Source organism: Empidonax traillii, unplaced genomic scaffold (genome assembly GCF_003031625.1).
Source record: "Empidonax traillii isolate 1590-97213 ecotype Southwest subspecies unplaced genomic scaffold, ASM303162v1 scaffold5:size3517227, whole genome shotgun sequence".
In the NCBI taxonomy this organism is placed as follows: Eukaryota; Metazoa; Chordata; class Aves; order Passeriformes; family Tyrannidae; genus Empidonax; species Empidonax traillii.
In genome coordinates, this window is record NW_020955198.1 from 1,404,943 (window position 1) to 1,416,901 (window position 11,959).

Genomic DNA, 11,959 nt, shown 5'->3' on the forward strand with positions numbered 1-11,959 from the left:
GGAGGGTGTGTGTGTGTGTGTGTGTGTGTGTGTGTGTGTGTGTGTGTGTGTGTGTGTGCGTGTCCGTCCCGCACAGCAGCACCCCCTACCCCACAGCAGTGTGACCCCATGGCCTTGTCCTAGTTTTGTGTGTGTGTGTGCATGTGCAGGGGGGGCTCCAGCGTCAAGGATGGGGTGCTGGAGAGGAGCCCCTTGCCTGGAGGTAGTACTGCCCCCCGCCTACCCTTGCCCCCTTACCATCACAGTCTCCAAAGGAGATGCACAGCACTGGGGGCTGCCAGGGTAAGGGGAAGGGAGCCAAGTGGTAGTGGTGGTGGTGGTGAAATTGGAGACTCCCAGAAAAACGGGGAGGGGGGAGGGGGGATAGGAAAAGCCCTTGGTGCCATCACTATAGCCCTAGCAGTGGGGCAGGGGGCTACAGACCCCCAGAAAGGGGATTGAGGTGCTTCTACATGACAGCTGGTGACCCCCAGGTCTAGGGGAGCAAAGGGAGGGATCACTTATGGGGTGCCCACGTAAAGGGGTATCCACTCTTCCCCCCCAACCATGCACCCCAGGAGGGAGATTCACAGCAAAATAAAACACACAGAGCCTTGGGCCCCTTTTGCCCAAATATCACCCGGCTCCATGGAAAGGGGGGGCTCCTGGGAGGGGAGATCTAGGTGGCTTGGTAGAGGTCCTTGCGCCTCCGCACCTCCTTGAGGACGCGGGCGCGGAAGGCGTCGGGGTCCTCTCCCCCATCCTGCCACAGTCCCAGTGCCTCCTGCAGCTCTGGCCGGTGTGTCCGCAGGAAAGGGTTGTAGGTCTGCTCTTCCCCCAGTGTGGAGGGGCACTGTGGGGGGCAGCCATTCAGCTCCCCTGACAGAGGCAGCACCCCCGTCGGGGAGCTGGAACCCCTCCAGAACCCCCTTCCCTTACGGAACCTGCCATGCAAGAGGATCTTGGCGTGCAGCATCCCTGCCAAGGGATGGGGATCCCTGTGAGGGGCTGGGGTGGTGGGTGCTGTAGCCAAGGGACCCCCATGCCTCACCGTGCTCCTCTTGTCCTGGCGCTGCTGCACTGCCCACTGCAGCTTCTGCTCCAGCGCAGAATTGTCCAGTTCCAGGAGGCTGGCGAAACTCAGGCACTCCAGTGCATACTCATGGCCTGTGGACCCCCGTACGCAACCCTCAGCATCACCCCCGCACAGCCCCGCAGCTTGGCAGAGGGGACTAGGGGGGACACCAGTGACTCTGCCCCGCTGTGGGGGACACTCACCCGGCCACAGCAGTGTGTCCTCACCCAAGCCCATGGCCACGTCCAGGGAGGCGAGCATCGTCTCGGGGGAGCCCTCAAATGGCCTGCCTGGACCCCCACACAACTGCCTGTCATGGGGGGGCATTGGGAGATACCCCCAAGTCTCTCCCAGGGTGGAATAACCCCCCAACACCCAGGTTGGGTGCACTCACCGCAGCCAGCGAGGAAGAGGAGGTCCCCGGAGAAGAGGCAGGGGGGGCTGCCAAAGGGCTCCCCGTCCAGTACGTACACCATGTGGCCCACAGTGTGGCCAGGTGTGGCGAGCGCCTCAAAGGTCAGGCAGCCCACACTCACCTTCTCCCTGTCCGCAAGTGGGCTGTGCCAGGCACAGAGGGCACTGTCAGGGTGCTCCCCGCACCCCCAGCACCTCAAAATACCCAGCTCCCCAGGCAACCCTTTCCCATGCACTGGTGTCATGAACATGCCAGGTCTCTGCCCACGATGGGGGCAACATGGTACTTGGGGGATGGAGTGATGGGTGAGTGCGCAGACAGTGGTGGTTGGGAGTGAAGCCTCCCCCACCCCCAAATCGACAGGGCTGCCAGGGGGGCTCAGGACTTACTTGGTGAGCTGTGGGATGGCATCGAGAGCGCTGCCGTACACTTTACAGGAGTTGTGCTTCTGGCAGAGTGCTGCATTCCCCCCACTGTGGTCCCTGCAGACAGGATGGTCAGCAGCCCTAAATGTGCCCCCCACTATATCCCTCCCCAAATGGGGCAGGGCCGGGGGCCATCAGATGGGGCACCCTCCACGGCATCCACTGACTCACCCCCATGTCCCCCCTTGCCCCTTACCAGTGTTTGTGTGTGCAGAATATGGCCTCCAGCATCACCCCCTCTTCTTCAATGGCAGCCTGGGAATGGGGAGGAAACACAGAGAGATTTGGGGGGGAACACAGAACCTAAGTATCAGTATCCCCCTAAGTTCAGTCCCCCCAAGGCGTTGGATGAGCACTGCCACGCTTCAACCTTGCCTTGGGCAGATTTGCCCCCCTCTGCCCTCAGAGTCATGCCAGCCCTTTACCTGGAGACACCCAAAGACCACATATGGGTGGTTTTGGGGGTCTCACCTGCACAGCCAGCGGGTCAGAGGGGTCGACAACGGCTGCTCGGCTGGAGCCAGTGTCGATGACCAGGTAGCTGTAGTTGTTGGAGAGCACGGGAATGGGCAGGATTTTCACTCCTGGCAGGGACAGACAGACAGACATCAGGGCATGACCCCCTGGGCTGGAAAAGCAGAGGTCCAGGCCAGACTGCAACATCTTACATGAAATTATTAGTTAAGTATGCTTTGAGCAATTTGGTGATGGCAACCCCTCCCCACCCCAGAGTGCCAGTGTTGGGGGACGCTGTGGGGCCACAGTGTGTGGGTGGCTCGCCAGGACTCACCAGGGAAGCAGCAGGGCTGAGGCACGGAATGGCCATGGGGGTACCGCTCCCGGGCCTTCTTCACCTGCCGCTGGTAGAAGAGGTAGCCCAGGCGTGTGCGGGCGTAGAGGTTGTACCTAGGGAGGGCAGACACCCCTCGACGTTAACCCCCAAACCCCCTAAGGAGCCCGCGTGGGGACTGGGCTGGGACTCCCACAGGAGACACATACAGGGTCATTTTCTCATGCATGGGGACTGGAGGTGGCATGTGTGTATCCCACGCCCTGGCTCTGCAGCAAGGGCATGACTAGTTTCCCAGCCAGGTCCCCTCCAGCTGCTTCAGGCAGCAAGGATGGGGAGGGGCGGCATCGCTGTGGGAATGTCCATCTGTGCGACCATCTGTCCAGGAGGGCTCTGCTCACCAGGAGGGGCTGGAGCCCCAGGGCAGATCAGCACTCTGGCTGCCCCTCCCCCTGCTCCGGAGTGGCCATGCCCAAGCCTGTCCTGGTCCCGGGGATGAGGGAAGAGGGAATGGGGCCAGGGAAAAGGGAAGAGAGAAATGCCCCGTGCACGTGAGGGTACAACAGACAAAGGCTGGGGGCTCGGAGGGAACTCCCCATTTATACAGCAGTGATTTGGGATGGGACGGGGAATGGTGCCATGACGGACGTGTTAAGTCCCGGGTTGCAAAGCCCATTCCCAGCCAAGGGAACCCCTGGATGGTGACATCCACCATCAGGGACACCGGGAAGGATCCCGGCAGGAGCCGGGAGTCCCCCACTTTTGTGGCGGTGGGAACCCGAAGCAGGGGAACGAGGGCTTCTGCCAGCACCGGATAGCCCGGCCACGGGGCACCGGGATGGGTCAGCGATGACACCCGGGGAAGGCTGGCCCCAGGGGACAGTGACAGATCCGGGGGTGACCGGCACCGCGCGGGGAGAGCCGGCGGCTGATCCCCGACCCCGCAGCCGGGCTGACAGCTCCCGCCCTCGCCCCCCACCGACCCGGGCGGGCTGAGTACGGATGGGCGGCTGTGCCCCCGCCAGCTCCAGCCCCGGCCCGGCCTCCCCAAGTCAGCGGGGCCGCAGGTCCCTCGGCGGGCGGCTCCGCACAGGCAGGGGAGGACGGGCCCTCCCTCCCGGCGGCAGCACAAAGGCGGGCGGCGGTGGCCCCCTCCCGGCGGCGAGTGCCGAGCGGCGGGCGCTCCACTCGCTCGCTCCCTCCCTCACTCACCCCAGGCGGAACAGCAGCGGGGCGGCGAAGGCCATGAGCGCGGCGGCGGCGCGGCGGGCGCGGCGGAGGAGGCGCAGGCAGGCGGCCCCGATCCCCCGCGCCCCGGCAGCCGCCGCCGCCGCCGCCCCGCCGGGCCCCGCGGCCATGCCGCTACCGGCGTCACGCGCCCGCCGCGCCCCCTGCCGGCCCCGCCGCGGGAACCGGGACACACACGCGGGACACACCGACCGCGTCACCGGCCACAGGAGGGGATTCCATCCCCCCTCGCCGCCACCGAAAGGGGGGCCCCCCCCGCTGACGTCACGGTGTGAGGAAGGGGGACTCTGAGTGACGTCAGAGGCGGCGGGAAGGAGGTCCCGTCCCGGGGTGGGGAGGGCGAGGGCCGGTGGAGCCCGTCCCGCGGTGCAACAGGCGGGGGAGCGCGGGAGCACACCCCGCTCCCGGTCACGGGGCGCAGGGCGCGGAGCCGCCGCGGGGGGGCGCGGAGGGCGGTGCCCGCCCCCGCCCCGTCCGCCCGCCCCGTCCGGCCCGTCCCGGATCGTCCCGGCTGGTCGCGGCGCAGCCCGGCGGAGCAGCGCGCAGCAGGTAGGGCAGCCTGGCCCGCCGCGCCCCGCGCCCCCCGAGCCGCGCGTGGGGCCCCTGGCGGTCCCCCCTCGTTCTCCTGACTCCCCGCCGCTCGGTTCGCTCCCACACCCCCCTGTCCCTGCGCCCTCCGGTGCCACGGCCGGCGAGGAGCCCTTCTACCGCTCTCCCGACCGTCCCGGAGGTCGGCGGGGACCGGGCGAGAGTGGGCGGGCGGTCACCAAACAGCGGGGACGCGCTGCAACCCCCGCACCCCTGTCCTCGGTGGGTGGGGGCACGTCCCGTGGAGGTCCAGCGGCGGGGGGACCGGGTCGGAGGGCGTTCCCGCGAGAGGGGACGGCTGCGAGACAGGACCCCCACGCGCAGCGTCACTCTGTGGCGCTGATGCTGTTTTTCGGACTGGCAGGGACTCAGGGTAGTCCGTGGGGGGGACACCGACTCTTGTTCCGTGGAGGGTGTCCCCACGGACCCGGTGGGGTGTGTCGGGAGAGGAAGGCGAGGTTTTGTGCCTGGCAGGGTGTGGGGTGGCGCCGAAAGTGGTGTGTGGGGACAGCGCTGGGTGGTGTGGGGGTACCTGGGCTGGGGTACAGGAGGGCACCCCTGTCCCATGCCCTGTCCTCCGGGAGGGGGCTCGCAGGGGGGCAGAGATGCAGTGGCGGCGAGGCTGAGCTCCAGCAAACTTCTGTGCTGTGTGAGTGACATGGGGCAGTGGGAACATCTGGCCTGGGTGGGCAATACTGACCTGCTCGCGTGAGCTGAGCTGGGCTGTGCTGGGCTAGACCAGGACAAGTTCTGGTGTGCTATGTTGGGTTGTGCTGCGCTGAGCCGTGCCACGCTGCACGCAGCAGCTGTGCTTTGTTGTGCCGTGCCAGGCTGTGCCATGCCAGGCTGTGCCGTGCCATGCCAGGCTGTGCCGTGCCATGCCAGGCTGTGCCGTGCCAAGCCATGCCATTCTGGTGGGGGCTTCCAGGCTCTTCTAGAGTAAGGTAGTTTCTCAGGCAGCCTCAGTGTGGGGAGCCCTGGCTCCCACCCAAAACCATGGTCCCCTCCCAAAGTGACCCTTGTTGCCCCAGGAAACCTGTGGAGCTGGTGGTGGGAGTCTGAGCCCAGCAGGCATGCCAGGGGCAGTGGTGGGGACACTAACTGGTACCACCTGCAGGGCTGTGACAAGAGGTGATGGTTGCCTGTGCCCCATATCCCTGCCACATGAGCCTTATCTGTGCTGAGTCACGGTGCCAGTGCAGAGCAGCACCCTGTCCCTAGGACTGCGTGTCACAGCAGGGTCACCGAGTCGTCCCATGTGGCCTTTCGGTGGCCTGTGGTATCGGGCCCCTGATGGGCCATGAACTGAGGAGGGTTCAGAGTGCTGCCTGCTTCCCTGGGTGCGGTGGCCACAGGGACCCGTCAGGCTGGTTCCTTCCCTGTGCCCAAGGCCACCCCAATGGGGTGGGAACAGGAGGGGCTGAGGCAGTCAGTGGACCTCTGCCACAGGGTGCTGGCCACGGGCACAGGGTAGGACCCCTCCAGTGACCACCTGCTGGCCGAATACACCCCACTTTCCCCAGACACCTGGGTTCCCTTCTGGGGATTCTGGTCCCCCTGTAACTGAGTGCCAGTCATGGGGGCTTTCCTGGGGTCAAACTCCTATTTTGGGCTGTTCCCTGGCCCCAGAGGTGAGGTGGTGCTGTGGGACACCCTGTGCTTTTTTAGGAAACTACAGGGAAGTGGAGAAGTGAACTTCCTGTTTGGGTGGTCACTGCCACGCGGGTTATTTATTTTCAGCGCTGTTGTCATCATGATGGTGAAGGGTGGTGTGACCAGGGCAGTTCTGCCAGGGCCAGGACAGACAGATTGCAGGGGGGATGGAGGGACAGACACTGAACTGCTCACTAGTCCCCCTGTCCTGGCATGGCTGGCATGGGTGTGCCCCCCCCCCGGCACTGCTGCCTGTCCAGCCCGGCTGTGGGAAACACTGGCGTCACACAGGAGGAAGTGCCTGATCCCCTCCCAGACTCGTCCTGGTTGGGAACAGATCCTAGTTCCTTCCTTGAGATGGTCCCAAGATCACGTCACCGTTGCAGGCAGGGGGGATGTGGTGAGTTCTGGCACCTGCCTGGGGTCTGGGGTGCCAGCACTCTGGGGGTGGCAGGTGGGTAAAGGCCTGGCACTGTCTTCTGGCAGCACTGTTGTTTTCCTGGCCTTGAAGATCCTGCTTTCCTTCTCCTCCTCCTGCTGGGGCCAAGCCCAGCAGCTGGCCCTGAGCCCGGGCTGCTTGCTCACAGCTGCCGGAGGCTCTGTGAGGGGGCCTGGTGCAGCCGGGTAAGGGAGCTAAGTCCTGGTGGGATCACAACTCCCCTTGCCAAGGAAGAGTCCATCTTCTGCAGAGGTCATGCTTATGTCACTTGTCCTTATATTTGTCACTTGTCCCCTCCCTGAGGGGACTCAGGAGTTCTGGAGCCTCTGTGTGACCCACTGGGCTGTTGGGTGGGGGACACCCCTGAAATGGGGGGGGCAGTGGGGGTCTGCATGGCTGTGATGAAGATCAGGCCCTGTGTTTCCATCTCAGGCAGTGGATAGAGTGATGCCATTTGTCCCCTGGCTGGTGCTACTAGGGCATGCGGGGGAGGGTGTTTCCTGCCCCCCAGCAATGGCAAGGTGGGCTTCAAAAGCTGGAGAAGTAAAATCCCTTTTGGAAAGGTCACGTCCCTGACACAGCTTGAGTCAGCGCGTGGCGGTGCCCTGCCTGTGGCTGACAATGACGCAGGCACCGGGGACTCAGGGCTCAGGAATGTGAGTGGCCCCAGCCAAGGGGCAGTGGGGACATCCCTCACCTCTCATTGACCCACTGGCATCGAGGCCAACTTGTTGTCATTAATTAGGACCCACTATTAAAGTGGGAGGGGGAGGTTTTGTGGCTGCACAGTCCCCTGTGTCCCTGCACCTGTGGTTCCATTCACCAAGAGCACGTCCTGCCTGGAGAGGGGGACCTGTACTGACACCCCCCTCTTCTTTCCCCTCCAGGTGCCTGTGGGAGACGCAGGGAGCCGGCATGTCCCAGCCCAGTGCACCACCGCCTTACGATGACAAGAACCCCCTCTACCCCCCGCCCCCAGGGGGGTACCCCCAGCCCCATCACTACCCTGGGGGGTACCCACAGCCAGGGGGATATCCTCCAGCGGCAGGGTACGGGCAGCCAGGGGGTTACCCAGCAGCAGGGGGATACTCTCATCCGGGGATGTCCATGCCCACCATGCCTATTCGCTTCGGTAAGTGGCAGCACCTTGTTTTTTTGGGGGGGAGTGCACTAGAAACAGGAGTGCTGTGAGGGGCTGCGCAGCTGAACCTGGTGCTGAGGAGTGTCCACCACCACAGGTGACAATGGCATTGGGGATGGCTCCCCCTTCCAATCAGTCGATTGGGACGACAGGAAAGTCCGGCACACCTTCATCCGCAAGGTGAGTCCAGAGGGACTGGGGGCACCTGTCAGCGTGGGGCAGCACCTGTTGGGGCAGGGGTCCAGATGCTGATCCCTCTGTCTCTTGCAGGTCTATGCCATCATCTCCCTGCAGCTGTTGGTGACAGTAGGGATCATCTCTGTGTTCACCTTTGTGTGAGTGGAGGGTTCCTCCTTAGCCTTGTCCTGGAAAGAGGGGAGCCCGACCCTGTGTCCCTTGGGGGGTGTTCCAAGGGAACAGTAGTTGCTGTACCCCCTCCCTCATGCTTGTCCCTCCTGTCCCACAGCCACCCTGTCCGCTCCTTCGTCCAGAGGAATGTTGCCATCTACTACGCCTCATAGTGAGTAGGGGGTCTGCTGGCTTGTGCTCCCCGAGCTCGTGCCCCTCACATTTGCAGCCTCCCAGCCTGGGGGCTGGTTCTGGTGGGAGATTGCAGGGTTGACACCTGCTGTCTCTCTTTGAAGTGCCGTGTTCCTGGTGACCTACCTGGTGCTGGTTTGCTGCCAGGGTCCTCGGTGAGTCTCTGGGACCCACAGGGTGCGGTGTGTGGGTATGGTAGGGGTGTCTCTAGAGCATTAAGATTGGGGTTCTTGCCTGGGGCTGCCCCTTGGGGACTGGGGACCAGGGGAACATGATGTAGCCCCTATCACCAGCTCCCCTCTCTCGTTTTCTCCTCAGGAGACGCTTTCCATGGAATATCATCCTGCTGAGCATCTTTGTGAGTGGGCTGGGACTGGTGGAGGGTCCTGGTGGTGCCCCCATGGCACAGCAGCTCCCTGGGCAGGCTGGGAGGGATAGGTGGATGTGTGGGCATGTGAGGGCAGCCAGGAACTGCTGCCCCCCATGGTGCCACACAGCCTGCTGAGCCCACCCTTCTCCTCCACAGACGCTGGCCATGGGGCTGATGACAGGGACCATTGCCAGGTACGGCCCGGGGACACTGTGGTGACAGGAGCTGGTGTCCCTCCTGTCCTTCCCAGTGCAACTGGCTCAAGTGAGGAGCTGTCAGGAGCCAGGGGACACTTCAGGCACTTGGGCTCAGGGACAGGGGGGTTCTTGTCCAGGATCGGGGCTGTGTGGGGGGTCACCAACACCCCGCTGGGCAGGGGGATGCTGAAGCATGAGGTGACTGTGGTGTCTCCTCCATCCACAGCATGTACAAGACCAATGCTGTCCTGATTGCCATGCTCATCACTGCCATTGTGGCCATCATTGTCACCATCTTCTGCTTCCAGACCAAGGCAAGGAGAGATGCCCTGCTCTGCCCTGCCCTGGGGAGGGAGCCCGTCAGTGGGGACACTCTGGGATCTCCTGTTACATATGTGTGTGTCCCCCCATCAGGTTGATTTCACATCGTGTCCGGGGCTGTTCTGTGTGCTGGGCATCGTGCTCATGGTGACTGGGATCATCACTGCCATCGTCCTCTCCTTCAAATATGTGAGTAGGGGGGGACAGAGGGGCTGTGGGGTGTCATGGGTGTTCCTGGTCAGGTACCCCCAGGGCTGGTACAGGCACAGGGTTTGGGTGGTCCCCCTTTGCTGAGAAGCAGGGTGTGGTGCCGGCTGCAAAAGGCAGCTTGCCCGCAGGGAGGGGTGCGTCGGCAGCAGCAGCAGCATCTTGGGAGCTGGGTGCGGGCAGGACCTGCCCTGCCTTGCCTGCTGCCTGCCAGCACCTCGGCTCACCCTGCCTTTGTCCCCTTCCTGTGCAGGTGCCCTGGCTCCACATGCTGTATGCGGCCATCGGGGCCATCGCGTTCACACTGGTGAGTTCACGGCTGGGGTGGGCAGAGGGTGTCGGGTAGGGACTGGGGAGGGAGGAATCCCCCCTTTGTCCCTGCCTGACACCCTCTGCCCCCCCAGTTCCTCGCCTATGACACCCAACTCGTGCTGGGGAACAGGAAGAACACACTGAGCCCTGAGGAGTACATCTATGGTGCCCTCACCATCTACACCGACATCATCTACATCTTCACCTTCCTCCTGCAGATAGTGGGCCGGGATTAGCCCTGGCACCCGTCCTGTCCTCCCCTGCTGCCCCTCACCCCCTCCTGTGGTCTCTGTACAGGATAGTCCACTTACTGTGACTCCTAACGCTTTGGCATTCCTACCTGTAGGCTGCTAAGGAAAGGGCTTCCCTTGATCATCCCCCAGCAAGCCTCCAGGGCAGTGTGGGGAACTAGCTGCCAGTGTTTAGGCAGTGCCCAGCCTTGGCACCGCTTACCGAGGCTGTGCCGATGGCGTTGGGTTGGCAGTGGGATGCCAGAGCCCTGCCTGGGCACTGGGAGCTGGCAGCAGCTGCTGGGATCGTGTTGGGATTTTTTGGCAGAGTCTGGTTGGCGTCATTCACTCGGTGCCTTAAATGCGGTTCCGGCCATGCCCCCCTCTCCCTGAGCTGCGGCTGTGCCCGGCGTGGGCGGGGGGCAGCTGGGACCCCCGTGGCAGAGCTCATATTGCAGAGGCCCTGCAGCCACGGATGTGAGCGAAGTTGCACTTGCTAAATAAAAACACTTCAGTTTTCCAGATGGTGACAATCTTGTTGGTGCGGCAACTCCCCCCAAAAAAACCTGTGGGCAGCCTCTGTGGGGGCTGCGGCCTGGTGCAGCACAAACACTGCTGTGTGGGGTGGAAAAACCAAGGTCAAACTGCTCCAGTCCTGGCCTCCCTTGCCTGCCTGTAACCTCTGCCTTGTGGGCAGAAGCCTGGGGCTGAAGAGTGAGGGAGCAACCACAGATGCACTGAGCTCTTCCACTTTATTTGTCCCTATCCAGCTCCATGACCACTCCGTGGACTGGACAGGAAGCACAGGTGCCAGCATGGGGCTGGTGTCCCTTGGCCAGTCCCTTCAAGGTGCCACAGTGCCAGCCTGGGGATGTGGGGAAGCCTGGCTATGCCCCCCTGGCTACCCTCTTGTATCTCTCTGTCTCATACTCGCCCTGGTTGGCTTGCATCATCTTTTGGCGGGTTTTGAGCTGCTCCAGACGGTTTTTGTCCACTTGCCGTTTGGCCAGGAGGAAGAGGATTATTCCAGAAGGCAATCCGATAGCCCTGCAGGACAGCCAGTGGTCAGGAGATGGAGAGAGTTGGCAGGGAAACAAGGGTGCTATGCCACTCGAGCTGCACCGACTGTCCCTGCTCAGCACTACAACCCCCCAGGGCCCCCATTCCACTCCAGCCCTGCAGGTCAGTGCAGCCTCCCGGGCCAGCCCTCTCCCACTGCCCAAGCCACTCACCAGGCCACTCCCACCGGTTTCATGGGATTCTTGCCCCTCTTGCGGGTGGGGATGTACTCCACCCCTTCAGGGAGCCCCCTGCTGCCCGGCTCTGGCCCGGCCCGTTGTCCCGCTGGCCGGTGGCAGCTCTGCTTGAGAAGCCAAGTGTCCGGGGGGCCTGGCCGCCCCCAGGGCCTGGTGGGACCCAGGGGAGGTCTTGCTGCCAGCAGCCCTGCGGGAAGAGGCATTAGGGAGGGACAGCGTATGGGAGGCCCAGCCTGGGCTGCCTGAGGCTCCTGCTCTTGCTCTTATCCCCACCCATCCCCATCCCTGTTCCCCTGCCCTTATCCTTATTCTTGCCCATCCCCATCCGCATCCCCATCCCCATGCACATCCCTACCCTCAGCCCCTGCCCTGCCCCTGCCCCCCCGCCAGGGGACGCTCGAAGGCGGTGCCTGAGCTGTGGGGGCGTGGCCAAATATAGGGGGCGTGGCCAATCACACCGGAGGCGTGGCTCTAAGCTCCGTCCTCAGCCGGGCAGAGCCGGGAGCTGTTCGGGGGGCCGTGCAGCGGAGCCCGCGGGCCGTGCGGTGGGGAATGTGGCGGGACAGTCCCGATCTCCCCGCCTCGACCGCTCCCTCCGCCCGCCATCCCTCCCGCCAGCCGTTACCGCGCACTCCACCTCGCGCCGCCGCCATGGTGTGGGTGTGCGGCGGCCGCGCTGCATGCCGGGAGGTGCAGTCCCACCGCTCGGGCGGCGCTGCATGGTTTGTGCGCAAAAAACTACATCTCCCAGAGCGCAACGCGCGGGGCGGGGC

At 63.8% G+C, this 11,959-nt stretch overlaps 2 protein-coding genes across 4 annotated transcripts; one reads left to right on the forward strand and one right to left on the reverse strand.

Moving 5' to 3' along the window:
* Positions 1 to 65: 65 nt before the first annotated feature.
* On the reverse strand, positions 66 to 11,418 carry PNKD (PNKD, MBL domain containing). Of its 3 annotated transcripts, none has more exons than XM_027879515.1 (9): positions 11,163 to 11,418; positions 2,685 to 2,800; positions 2,366 to 2,478; positions 2,091 to 2,149; positions 1,859 to 1,951; positions 1,449 to 1,612; positions 1,258 to 1,344; positions 1,031 to 1,146; positions 66 to 832 (listed from the first exon to the last, which is right to left on the reverse strand). In XM_027879515.1, exons 1-9 carry the CDS (start codon positions 11,387 to 11,389, stop codon positions 659 to 661), a joined length of 1,149 nt encoding a protein of 382 aa, XP_027735316.1. In that variant the 5' UTR covers positions 11,390 to 11,418; the 3' UTR covers positions 66 to 658. The 3 variants fall into 3 exon arrangements, with proteins under 3 accessions (XP_027735316.1, XP_027735306.1, XP_027735297.1); XM_027879505.1 differs by lacking the exon at positions 11,163 to 11,418 and adding an exon at positions 3,897 to 3,949; XM_027879496.1 differs by lacking the exon at positions 11,163 to 11,418 and adding an exon at positions 2,894 to 2,923.
* TMBIM1 (transmembrane BAX inhibitor motif containing 1) lies at positions 4,370 to 10,452 on the forward strand. Its single transcript, XM_027879528.1, has 12 exons — positions 4,370 to 4,481; positions 7,500 to 7,744; positions 7,851 to 7,933; positions 8,024 to 8,088; positions 8,220 to 8,273; positions 8,398 to 8,448; positions 8,612 to 8,651; positions 8,820 to 8,857; positions 9,087 to 9,174; positions 9,275 to 9,370; positions 9,642 to 9,695; positions 9,793 to 10,452. Exons 2-12 carry the CDS (start codon positions 7,528 to 7,530, stop codon positions 9,934 to 9,936), a joined length of 930 nt encoding a protein of 309 aa, XP_027735329.1. The 5' UTR covers positions 4,370 to 4,481; positions 7,500 to 7,527; the 3' UTR covers positions 9,937 to 10,452.
* Positions 11,419 to 11,959: the final 541 nt, after the last annotated feature.